Consider the following 13,244-nt stretch of genomic DNA (forward strand, 5'->3'; position numbering starts at 1 on the left):
TGAGGGTTCTAGAGCTGAGGGGTCCCGGCTGAGGTGAGGCGGGGTGACTGGGGGGTGAGGGTTCTAGAGCTGAGGGGTCCCGGCTGAGGTGAGGCGGGGTGACTGGGGGGTGGGGGTTCTAGAGCCGAGGGGTCCCGGCTGAGGTGAGGCGGGGTGACTGGGGGGTGAGGGTTCTAGAGCTGAGGGGTCCCGGCTGAGGTGAGGCGGGGTGACTGGGGGGTGAGGGTTCTAGAGCTGAGGGGTCCCGGCTGAGGTGAGGCAGGGTGACTGGGGGGTGGGGGTTCTAGAGCTGAGGGGTCCCGGCTGAGGTGAGGCGGGGTGACTGGGGCAGGAGAGCTGAGGGGGTGACAGGGTCAGGGCTGGGGCTGACAGGGCAGAGCTAAAGGGGGGGGACTGAGGGGAGGATCTGGGGGTCAGCAGGAGGGATGACAAGGGCCAGGACTTGGGGAGTGCAGGGGACCAGTGCCCTGGCTGCGTGGGAGCGGGCTACCCCTGACTGCACGGGGCTTGGGCGGGAGAGAGACGCCCGGGTGTGTGGGGTCCGTGCCCCGGGCTGAGGGGACCGGAGCGAGGCGGTCTCAGCCCGGGCGCGTGCAGAGGCCGGTTCCTGCCCGGGGCGGCGGGCTGCGTGGGAGATGGGGAGCCCGCCCAGGGGCAGGGCGGGGGTACGATGCTGCTGCCCCAGGGGCTGGGAGGGGGAGGCGCGGGGGTCCCAGCCCCCTCCCCCGGTCCATGCTGTCAGTAGCAGGCGGGGAGCCGCAGACAAAGAGCCGGGGCCGGAGCCGAGCGGGCACCGGGGCCAGGAGGGGCGGCCCGGGGGCGGGGACGCGGCGGGGGGAGCCAGGGGGCGGCGGCCAGAGGCACCGGGGAGCCGAGACCGGGAGCCGGGAGCTGAGGCTGCACTCGCCGGAACAAAGGGCTCCTGCCCGGCCGGGCTCGGGCTGCAGGGAGCGCGCCGTGGCCTGGGGCTGCAGAGCTACCAGCCCTGGGGGAAGGAGCCGCTCCCCGGAGCGCCATGCCCCCCAAGGAGCCCGGCTGCGCCTGGTGGATTCTCCTGCCCCTCTGCAGCTTGTGCGGGGCTCAGCCCCCGGAGAGCCAGTAAGTACCGGCCTGGGGCAGCGCCCCCACCGCGTCCGGGGCACCGGGTAGAGACCCCAGGGCTGCAGCCTGGCTCTGGGGCATCGCTCCCTGCCGCTGGCATGTGGGGAGCCCCCTAAGCTCTCGAGGCAATGCCACCCCTTTCTCCGGGCATAACACCTCCACCTTTTCCTTCCCCCAGCACGGAGCAGACCCTGCAGGTAAGGAGGGTAGATGGAGAAACCTTTATACCCGTGTGAGGAGCTGTTAAATGACGGCTCACAACACAAATAACCCTAAAGCGATTCATGCAAAATTCTCTTCCCACTAACCTCAGCCAGGGTCGCAAACTGGAGGAATATGCCGGAGGAAACAAATATATTTGATAGTTAATCATCATACGGCTGTCTCTGCAAAAATCCAAACCCTGGAGAGGGCGGGTAATACTTGTTTGGAGGTCTTAAACACAACGTTGCGGGGCATTTATGTACAAATACTTGTTAAATGCAATGGTATGAATATGGAATGTTAAATATGAGCTGTGATCTGCTAACCAGTTATTGCAATAGTTTGAGGTACTGCTACTTGCCCTGGAAGGAGGTGTTTACTGGAAGAACATGTGAAACTCTCTTGCATGGAAAATCATCTGAGGAGTTTTTGTTTGTTTTTAATTTCTGTGAAAATCTTCTCATCTGCTTTATAGAGACTGAGTACACAGTTAGTACCTGTGCATTATTTTTGTTTAGTTTAATTTTTATTGAGGTTTGCTTTGTTTTATTACGTTGGTTTGTAACCAGTCCACACTGAATAGCTGCTTTAACTAGATGCCATGAAGACTTCCTATTTTCTCTTGCTTACTAGAAAATATTTCACATCCTGCCAGTTCCTGCCAAGTTTTAGTGTAACCTGGCAGAGCCATTAGTCAAAAGTTCTTGCATGATCTGTCAAGTTACCGTCAGAAGTATCCAAGCTAAACATTTAATTTTCAAGTACAACACGACTAAATGACTTAATTTAAAGACCACATCAACAAGTGATATTCCAGAAAAAAAGTTAGAATTGCTTAAAATGATGTGGATACACATGTTTCATATATGTTACTGCAGACCAATATTTATGTGACAGTTTAAAAATATGCAATATTTTTGTAGCCCTGTCGGTCCCAGGATATTAGAGAGACAAGGTGGGTGAGGTAATATCTTTTATTGGACCAGCTTCTCTCCCCAACAGAAGTTTGTCCAGTAAAAGTTTGAAAGTAATCATTTAGTACTGGATGCAAATGAATTTTTGTCTCTCTCTCCTCCAAATAGATTGGCTGTGTTTTCCTTACCAAGGATATGCAGATTAGGTAGCAATCTGGTGAATTTTTAAACTTGCGGCCACAGGACGTTTATTCTCAAATTCTTTAAGTTCTAAGTATCCAGTGCAATCTGACTGAACTACCATAGAGAGCTGAACTTATGTTGGGTGTAATGGGATCTCCATGGCAATGAGGCCTGCTGAGAGAGAAACACTGGGTTGGAATTTGCTAAAAGGTGACTTGGGGGCTGTAAAACACCATCAACCTCATCCCAGAGTGATAATTAATCATGGACTAAAGTGACCCAACTGCTGGAACCATAGTGAGGCAAGTGGCTGAAATATGTTTTAAAGTGTGTGACATGAAAAATTATCTTATGAAAAAATTCCATTTGGGGGGGAAGAAGCAGAAAGATGTATGATGTCATAAAGAGGATATAAATGTATTGCTTACAGTATCATACCCCAAAGACACTGGAGACTGTAATGCAAGAGACTATAGTGCATACAGTCTATAAATTTATGGCATGGTGCCATTCAGTATGGGAAGATCATAAGCGTTCCCATCGTAACTGTACACAAAATTTTATTATGTATGGTTGTGAAGTCTTTCAGGGCAGTTTTAAAAGCAAAAGTGGGCCTATTAGAATACTTCTTCCAAAGCTGTGATTTTTTAAAATTAAAAAATAAAAAGGGGTAACACATTGTTCAAGATGTAGCCATTTTAACAGAAGCTGAGTGATGAACAGAACTGGAAAAGTGAACTCAGATCTTCTGACTCCCATTTCTAAGCTTTTGCCACTAACCTCTGCTTCCTCTTTTAAAGCAGAGGTTGGGGGGAGAGGCAGAGGTGGGGGAAATTAAGGCCAAAGTTTTCAGAAATGGCTTATGATTTTGTATGCCTCAATTTTGTGGGTGCCTAACTTAATATACCTCAATTGAGCCTGACTTTCAGAAAGTGCTGAAGCACCCACCTTCTGAAATTCAGGTTTCTCTGAGGTGTGTTAAGTTTGGCACCCAAAATAATTAGTCACTTTTAAAAATTTGGTCTAAAGTGCTTAAGAATAGGGCATTATATATAATGTTAAACTGGAGGGCTCTGACTGATGTCACCAAATTCTTCAGTGTGAATCACCTTTTCATATACAGTGAACTGTACTTAATTGTGTGTTAGTATGTATAATTAGGATGTCAATACTAGTACACTATAGTTGAATTGCATCAGTAATTCAGGCTCCTATTCATGGCAATGTGACTGCAGTTCTATAAATGTGAATATATCTGATAAAGTACAGTTGAGAAATAGCTATATATTGCTGTGATATAAAATAATTGAGCTTAGTGCTGATTTCAAAGTACTATAAAGTCTAATTAGTACAATACTTATTTTTGTTGATACTTAGTATCCTATATATAAGCCAAAGATACAAGTCACACATTTACAGCTAGCGCTTGTTGCTTTATTTGTTCTATTGATGTTTGTCATGTGGAATTCTTTGGGTAGCATGCTGATGTAAACTGTAACTTCACAGAATCTCTTTGCAAATGAGCATTAACTAATGTACACATATCAGGAACTGCTATCTTGATTATTAGTGAGGTCCAAGGGAAATGGTGCCCAAAGTGTGAACATGTAAAAGTGTTCTACAGATTGGCTGGAAGCTGCTCTCATTATTAATATGAAGATTTGATCTTCAGAGACTACAAAACTCCTATGGTGATGGCCCACCTCTCCTCGTTGGATCAAGATGGAACATTACAGTCACTTTTTTTTTTTTTAAGTAGATGAAGCCAGTGAAGATTGCCATATTAAAATCTGCTCCATTTTATGCATATTAGGTTAAGTCATGGCATGTTGCCAATGTGGCTGTCCTAGGGGCAGACTCTAGGTGACTGTATTACAGGATATTTTGCCCTTTTCTCAATGTTAATATTTTAAATAGTTTCATGCTGTTTGGCACCTTGATCACCTCACATTTTGTTGATGTTTTCATTGACTGTCCACTTCCAACCTTATTTCCCAGGGGCTATTTGATAGCAGCACCTTCTGTTTTCCGATCAGGCGTAGAGGAAGCTGTTAGTGTGACCATCTTTAACTCAATCAAGGAAACAACAGTCCAGATTCATCTAGTGGTCAAAGGAGAAACAGTGGCACGAGGCCATGGAGCAGTTCTGGGTAAGTTCTCATTTATGGGAAACTGAGTAAGGGCTAGTGTACAAGCCAAAGTGCTGTGGGGAGCTCTTCAGCATCTTTTAGAGAATGGTTTCTACTAACGCTGAAGCTGGAACCATAATAATTTGTAAACCATTTATTGGTGCAGAATGTTCCCAGCTTTGATTGCACTGGCTTTGCTCTGGTTCATGGTTGTCTGAAATGATCAACACTGATGCCTTTGAAATACTAAGATACATGGAGAGCTTAAATGCAGGTGATGCACTAGTATTCAAGTGGTCAAGTGGATATCTGGATTTCCATTGGAAGCCTGAGCTTTCTCGCTGAAGGAACTATATGTAGGATAAGAGAATAAGGTTGAATTTGAGGAAGAATATGACATCTCTGCAAAAACATCAGAATTCTTCGACTCCTGAATCTGAATTTAGTGGGGAGGCAAATTCTCCCCCTTCAAGATCCATCATGGAGACTTTCGTCTTCATTAGCGAGAGAGGTGATAACTTTGGTGCAACTAGATACCCTTTAGGATTGAAAAACAAATCCATCTTTCCTGTCTGGGAAGACAAAAGGGGTTTTGACTATGTCTCACTTAACACATTTGTTACAGTGTAAAACAAATTACACTGGTGAAAATGGTACTCAGCAGTGCTACCAAGGATGGAAGCTGTAATGTAGACTGGTCTCAGACAATCAACAGTAATTTTTACCGTTATGTTTAACACTGCTCTGTGCAAAGCTCAGGAGAAGCATGAATGCTGTGATCTTAATGACTGCCTACTAGCTGAGGAAATCTCTGAAGTCTACCCTCTTGGTTCATAAGCTTTGAGTAAAACAGCTTCTGAGGTGGGATAAAGAAGAGTGATCCAGAGGTGGTTGGGTCTGGCAGGGCCTGTAAATTTATGGGCTGAAGCTGCCTCCATGAAGAGAGAACCAGATTTTGGTGGGCCTAAGAGTGTTCCTAGGCATCTTAGTTGGCTTTTATATGGGTAACTTTATTATAACTAATGTGGAATACATGCATAAATCCAGTGAAAGAAGTCATGATCCATAGAAAAACTCCCCTTTAAAAGAGGTTTCCTTTCCTTAAAGGAATGTCTCCGGTTTTATGTTTCTCCTTCTCCCCTTGCAAATTGGATCACTCTTATTTTAGGTCCCAGGTTAGCAGGGAGCTGCGCTGTGCTGGCTACATAGAAGGGTGTGGTATTTGTACATGTGGGTGATACATGCTAAACAGAAATCTTCACTATGGTAAGACATAGCAACCAAAATAGACTTTATGGGTGTCTAATGAGGATGATTCAAGTCGCAGGAAAGGCCAGATCTTTGGCAGCAAAATATTCTAGTAAGCTTCCTTGTGGCCAACCCCCAACCTTAGTTGCGTACTCTAACCATAGAGCATTTTGCAGTTTACTCTGAGAAAAAGTTATGAATGAACATACCCAGTCAGGCCAAGTTTATACTAAAGAGCCCAGCTATATATGGTTTCCTCCCCACCCCACCTCTGCTGATGGCTTTGCACAGTGCAGAAGAAAATATTTCCGCTAAATCAAACCACAATCAGGGGATCTGTCAGTTGGAGGCATCATGACGGTTTCCCTCCTCTGAGCCCTACTTGTCTTAGAAATAAGTGCTTTAACTCAGAAAGAATAACACAATGCCATAACACACTCTCTCTCTCTCTCTCTCTCTCTCTCTCTTAGATAAAGGGACAATCAAGCTTCAGGTGAGTGTCAGGTGTTGTTCATATAGGGTTGGGGAGAGAGAATACTCTAAGACTCCTAGATAATTAGCAGCCAAAGAAAATGAGAATCAATTTAGGACTGAATTAATACCTTGGTTTGTGCAGCCTTCAGGATTATGTTTCATATGAATTATATATGCAAGAGTGGAGCAATTTATATGGGTGATTGCTCAATAACAAATTCATGACTAGGTTATTTTATAGATGTGGTGCTGTGTAGGATATATAAGTGACAAGGAATACAGGATGTACACAGAAGTTCTCAAAACATGTCAAGAAATTACTGGTTATATCAACTGGAAATCATTCCAGCAATAACACGTTCCTACTGATCTTCGGTTGCTACATAGACTCTTTCCCGGCTTTGTGCAGGTTTGAGCTTCTGGCATTGGTAATACTGCAACGCAACAGGGAGTGAATAAAATTCAGCCATATTAACTTTGGCTGCACTAGAAACATGGGGAAGTTACCTTTATGGCCACGGAGAATCCATAGTGAGGTAAAATAATCACCATGCTTAATTTAAATGCAACTAAGGTAGAAAACCCTGTTAAAACATAACAAAAAATCACTATGAACCTATATAAGGAGATCATATGAATTTTAAATAAATGGAACATCTGAGCTTCATTCAAATGTCTAGGACTTTGGGATTTAAGTCTGTCTTTTACATAATCAGGACATCCTGGGGTTGATTCCCCCCTGCTTTGCATCTTGCATAAATCATTTCCCCTGTGCCAAGTGAGCCTTAAATGCTACCAAATTAGAGTTCACCACTTACTTGCATTGGAGGTAGTGATTTTACACCCATTTGGCACAGGTGTAAATGGCAATAGAGGTGCTAAGCAGGCCCTTCATATGTCATCTTTGCAAGATGGTCTCCCTTTACTTCCATGCTGATATCAGGTGTGTTTGTATTTTCCAGACTTCTGAAATATTGGATATAAATTTAATAATAATAAAGCCAAGCCATATGTATTTTTAAGTGCCACCAAAACCTTTGGTTCCATAAGAGGTGTTTAAATATGCTATTCTGGTATATAATGTGATCATGATTTTCTATGAACGTTTGTCACTGCTGCTGTGACAGACTGGAGTAGGAGTGAAAGACAAAGTGCAGTGTTAACATATTGGATCTAATTATTTTATGCAGGGCTTGCTTTGGGGTAGTTATCTCCAATGGGAGATGGAGGGTGGGGAACAAATCTGACAGTAATTGAATTGTGACATGTTTCTGGAATATTGGCAATACATCACTTTTAAGAAGCATGTAGGACTGTGGGGTTTGGATACTTCATTGCTTTAGTCACTGTAACTGTGTGATCCAGACCAGAATAAATCCATATAAGCTTTGAGTATTAATAGTATAATAGAAATGTAGAGCGGGAAGGGACCTTGAGAGATCATCTAGTCCCGCCCCCTGCGCTGCAGCAGGACCAAACTATGCCTAAACCACTCCAACAGGTGTTTGTCCGACCTATCCTTAAAAAACTCCAATGATGGGGATTCCACAGTTCTCTTGGAAGCCTGTTCCAGAGCTTAACTACCCTTATTGTTAAAGTTTTTCCTAATATTATTGGTGAACTGCAGTAGTTTTTGTTGTAGTTCAGCACATTTGGCGTTTCTTTCTCATATGCAGTGCTGTATTACTGCATGTGAATGGAAGCATTTTACTGTGCAGCAGACCTGAGTGTTTCATAGGAAGAGCTATGATGTGTTGCTGCAACAGAGCACGGATACCTTCACTGCATCCAGAAACCTATAATTGGTTTACAAGTAAATCAAAGCCTTTGATTTACCATATGGTCAACTATCTTGATGGCAATCTGTCAGGATTATTTGTCTCTCTTCTGGTGTGGTGGCATAAGAACATAAGAATAGCCGTACTGGGTAGGACCAATGGTCTGTATAGCCCTGTATCCTGTCCCCCACAGTGACCAGTGTCAGATGCTTCAGAGATAAAGAACAGAACAGGGCAACTTCAAGTGATCTATCTCCTGTTTTCCAGTCCCAACTTTTAGCAGTTTGAGGTTCAGGGACACCCAGAACATGGAATTGGGTCCCTGACCATCTTGGCTACTAGCCATAGATGGACCTATCCTCCATGAATTTAACTAATTCTTTTTTAAACTCAATTATACTTTTGGAATTCACAGCATTCCATGTCAACAAGTTCCACAGGCTGACTGTGCATTGTGTGAAGAAGTACTTCCTGATGTTTGTTTTAAATCTGCTGACTATTAATTTAATCGGGTGACTCCTAGTTCTTGTGTTATGGGAAAGGGTAGATAATACTTCCCTATTCACTTTCTCCATACCATTCATGATTTTATAGACCTTTTTCATATCCTCCCTTAGTCATCTCTTTTCTAAAATAAAGAATCCTAGTCTATTTAATCTTACCTCATGTGGAAGTTGTTTCATACCCATAAGTATTTGTGTTGCCCTTTTCTGCACCTTTTCCAGTTCCAATACATCTTATTTGAGATGGAGCGACCACAACTGCACACATTATTCAAGGAGGGGAGTAGCATGGATGTATATAGTGGCATTAAGATATTTTCAGTCTTGTTATCTATCCTTATTCCTAACATTGTTTGCTTTTTTGACCGCTGCTGCACATTGAGAGGATATTTTCAGAGAGCTATCCATGATGACTCCAAGATCTCTTTCTTGAACAGTAACAGCTAATGCAGACCCCATCATTTTGTATGTATAGTTGGGATTTTTTTTCCAATGTGCATTGCTTTGCACTTATCAACATTGATTTTCATCTGCCATTTTGTTGCCCAGTCACTAATTGCTTCCTATCTTTTAACCACTTATTGATCCATAAGAGGACCTTTCCTTTTATCCCATGACTGCCTATTTTGCTTAAGAGCATTTGGTGAGAGACCTTGTCAAAGGCTTTCTGAAAGTCCAAGTACACTATATCCACTGACTCAACCTTTTCCACATGTTTGTTTGACTCCCTCAAAGAATTCCAACAGACTGGTGAGGCATGATTTCCCTTTACAAAAACCATGTTGACTCTTCCCCCAAACATATCTTGTTCATCTATATGTCTGATAATTCTGTTCTTTATTAGGGTTTCAACCAATTTGCCTGGTACTAAAGTTAAGCTTACTGGCCTGTAATTGCCAGGATCACCTCTGGAGCCTTTTTTAAAAAATAGGCAATACATTAGCTACCCACCAGTCATCTGGTCCAGAGGCTGATTTAAGAGAGAAGTTACATTCCACAGTTAGTAGTTCTACAATTTCATATTTGAGTTTCTTCAGTACTCTTGGGTGAATACCATTTGGTGCTGGTGACTTATTCTGTTTAATTTATCAGTTTCTTCCACAATCTCCTCTACTGACATCACAATCTGGGACAGTACCTCAGATTTGTCACCTAAAAAAGAATGGCTCAGGACTGGGGATTTCCCCCATAGCCTTTGAAGTGAAAACCTATACAAAAATTTCATTTAGCTTTTCTGCAACAGCCTCGTCTTCCTTGAGTGCTCCTTTAGTACCTTGATTGTCCAGTAGCTCCATTGACTGTTTGGCAGGCTTTCTGCTTATAATGTACTTAAAAAAATTTTGCTGATAGTTTTTGTGTCTTTAGCTAGTTGCTCTTCAGATTATTTCTTGGCCTGCCTTATTATACTTTTACACTTGGCTTGCCACAGTTCATGCTCCTTTCTATTGTCCTTAGTAGGATTTGACTTCCAAATTTAAAAGGATGCCTTTTTGCCTCTAACTGCCTCTTTTACTCTGCTGTTGAGCTATGATACCCTTTTTTTTTTTTGCGGGGTCCTCTGTTAAAAAAAATGGGTTATACATTTTGTTCAAGCTTCTAGTGTGGTCTTTTAAAATAGTCTTCATGCAGTTTGCAGGCATTTCACCGGTGTGACTGATCCTTTTAATTTCTGTTTGACTAGATTACGCATTTTTGTTTAGTTCTTCTTTTTGATGTTCAGTGCTACTGTGGTGGGTTTCTTTCGCCCTACAAGGACATTAAATTTAATTACATTATGTTTGCTGTTATCAGTGATTCAGCTATATTCATCTCTTGGACCAGATCCTGTGCTCCACTTAGGACTAAATCAAGAATTGCCTCTCCCCTTGTGGGTTTCAGGACTAGCTGCTTCAAGAAGCAGTCATTTATGATGTCTAGATATTTTAACTCTGCATCCCTCCCTGAGGTGCAATATACCCAGTCAATATGAGGACAGTTGAAATCCCCCATTATTATTGGATTGTCTGCCTTTATAGCTTCTCTAATCTTCATGACCATTTCACAGGCACTGTCACCATCCTGGTCAGGGGGTTGATAGTATATTCCTACTGCAATCCTCTTTTTGGTCATATCCCAAGGTTTGTTGTTCCTGCTTTGCAGTTTGCCTGTGACTGATATTCATGCTGTTCTGTCCAGTGTTTAAGCCTGGGAATCTGGTTGCAGGAGGGGTCTGAGACATTTCTCCTTCTTTTTTATGTGGTCAATGTACTTATCCAAATGCACATTCTCCATTACCACATATCCTTTCACAGTAAGAAGGCCTAATGTGAGGAGAGCTATAGCTCATATCCGTAGTTAAAGAAGCCTCTGTAGACTTGTTCACCCAAAGCTTGCATTTCACTATTGAATACATTTCACAAAGTATTGAATCAGTCATTACTGATTTCATACTTTGATAAAGGCAGTGTACTGCTCCCTTTCAGTTTTAAATTGTCTTGAACTGGTATCATAATGTCACTCTGTGACAGATTTTTTTATATTTGTATTTTTATCTAAAGAAACTTTGTTGTTGTGTATTTGGTTCATATGTATGAAACAAAGGGATAATTGTAAACAGAGTGAGTGTGCAAATGTGTGTAATTTCTTTCAATGATGCCATATACTTTATAATATGCTTAATTATTTCCCTATGTAAAACACTTGGGGCATATCCCAGAGGGTTAGCAAGCATCCAAAGAATCTACTCTCAATTCTGAGGAGCATAAAATGTTTAACTTGGTGGTGTGGCTGAGTCTCACTTTTTTATATGTGATCACTTTCATCAAGTGGTGTCGACAGCAACAAGGGCTGGGTTCAATATCTAGTGGTTCCTCATAATGTTACAAAACAGACCTGGCTTTTGAACCTCCACCCAGAAATCCGGGAAAACCAAACACCACCACTAGGTGCCTCTAAGAGGCAATTCTTGCCTTCTCACAAGTACTGAGTCTGTGTATAATAAAAGAAAACTTTTATTAAAAGGGAGAAGGAACTCAGCATTAATTTGGGAAAACACCATAACAATGTTTCAAAAGTATGCAAACCACGAGTTCACACCCACCCCACAGTATCTTGGGCAATAGTCCTTTGCCTCCATTTTCCATCTTGTGGTGTTGAAGTCTGATGAGTGAATGTCCTGTAACACACCACTCCCCTTTTCCTGTGACACACCACTCCCCTTTTCCCCTGCTGCACCCACTCCCGGTTGTTTGAAGTAAAAATCCCAGAATTCAGGGTTTGTTCACAGGGGTTCACCTCCCTGAAAGGGGGTTGAGCAGTGCGACTTCTTCCTGCTATTATGGTCTCTGCCATCTTTGCTGCTGCTCACCACTGTCTCTGTGATCGCTTCCTACCGCTCTCTGCTTGCCACTTGCTACTGCTTCTGCCTCTAGCAGCGTTCTGAGGTTCTACCTCTTAGCAAACTCGTAGTGAGTTCACCAGGTAGCGAGGAAACTCACTGCTGCTGTATCGTCTGCATTGGTTTTCATTGCACGCTATCCCCTTCTACCTGCTCATCAGTGATTTCAGGCCTCGTGATCCCTGAGCAGACACAAGGATTCTATTTGACTCTGATCAGTTCTGTCTTTAAATGCTGGAAGTAAAGGATCAAATGGTATTTAGGACACTTTTTAAACAGAGTCCATGCTCCCAAATAGTAACATCTGTCCCCAACCATTCTGACTTTCACTTGGATTTGGCATCACTCCTCCCTGCTTAGCAAGTGAGGTTAAGTTAGGGTGACTCCTCAATTAGGTCGTGTTAAGTATACTTTTGCTGCCCGTTAGGGATAATAAAATTTAATTACCTTGGGTCACCTCTTTCCCTTTATCCTGCTCTTGGAAGTTGCACACAATTATGATGGGCTCTTTTTTTAACATCAATTTAGCCCTAATTTTAAAAACAGGGTAAAGATCTTAAACTGTTGGAAGATTTCACTGCTTAATTCTTGAACCCTGATTAGCTAGAATTGGGGGAGTTCAGGTCAGCAGGAGATGCATAGGCAGGTCAGAGACTGCTTTGCTTTGGGTGATGGAGGAAGGGAGAGAGGGCTTCATGCTGTGCTACTGACATAACTATGCCTCTCTTAAAGCTTGCCTTATAACTCTAAAATGTCTGTGTTTTGCATTTTCTACTGACTGCATGCTCTCTCTCACACACACACAGATTTAGTGGGTGTCTCTTCCCTTCATCTTTAGATGGGGTGGTAATTTGTTTGTATCAGTTTTGCTGCTGAGGCTTTGACATGAATAAACCACGATAATACTTAGTCCTGCCTTAAGTGCAGGGGACTGGACTAGATGACCTCTCGAGGTCCCTTCCCATTCTGTGTTCTCCCCTGTAAGCACAAAGACTCTTTCAAGTCCTGTTTCTTCCCCACCTCATGGTCTGTTTTCTAGGTGCCTTCAGGGCTTCGTGGACAAGCACATTTAAAAGTCTGGGGAAACAGGCATCTAACGGAGGAAGGTTACATCTTTCATAACTATACCACAGTAACCATAGATAGCAAAGGGTCATCGGTGTTCATCCAGACTGACAAGCCTGTCTATAAACCGAAGCAGAAAGGTAAAGTAGCCTCTGTGAACCTCACAGTCTACACTTTTGCAAGCAAAAACTTTAATACTTAGACCAGAACTCCTTTTAAGAATAATCCCTGAGACCACAACTCTTGCTGAGTACCAGCTTTGATGATTG

The 13,244-nt window shown here is 42.9% G+C and overlaps 1 protein-coding gene across 3 annotated transcripts in view; it reads left to right on the forward strand.

The window, feature by feature from the left end:
- Positions 1–13,244, forward strand: part of CPAMD8 (C3 and PZP like alpha-2-macroglobulin domain containing 8) — a 140,593-nt gene that overhangs the window by 43,219 nt on the left and 84,130 nt on the right. For 2 of the 3 annotated variants that reach the window (XM_048831323.2, XM_048831322.2), the window contains exons 1-4: positions 863–1,098; positions 4,401–4,552; positions 6,250–6,272; positions 12,950–13,115. In XM_048831323.2, the coding sequence (XP_048687280.1) occupies positions 1,016–1,098; positions 4,401–4,552; positions 6,250–6,272; positions 12,950–13,115 (424 nt within the window). In that variant the 5' untranslated portion in view covers positions 863–1,015. Of the gene's footprint in view, positions 1–862; positions 1,099–4,400; positions 4,553–6,249; positions 6,273–12,949; positions 13,116–13,244 lie in introns of those variants that run through there. The other variant, XM_048831324.2, reaches the window with a different exon arrangement.

This window comes from Caretta caretta, chromosome 25 (genome assembly GCF_965140235.1).
Source record: "Caretta caretta isolate rCarCar2 chromosome 25, rCarCar1.hap1, whole genome shotgun sequence".
Classification (NCBI taxonomy): Eukaryota; Metazoa; Chordata; order Testudines; family Cheloniidae; genus Caretta; species Caretta caretta.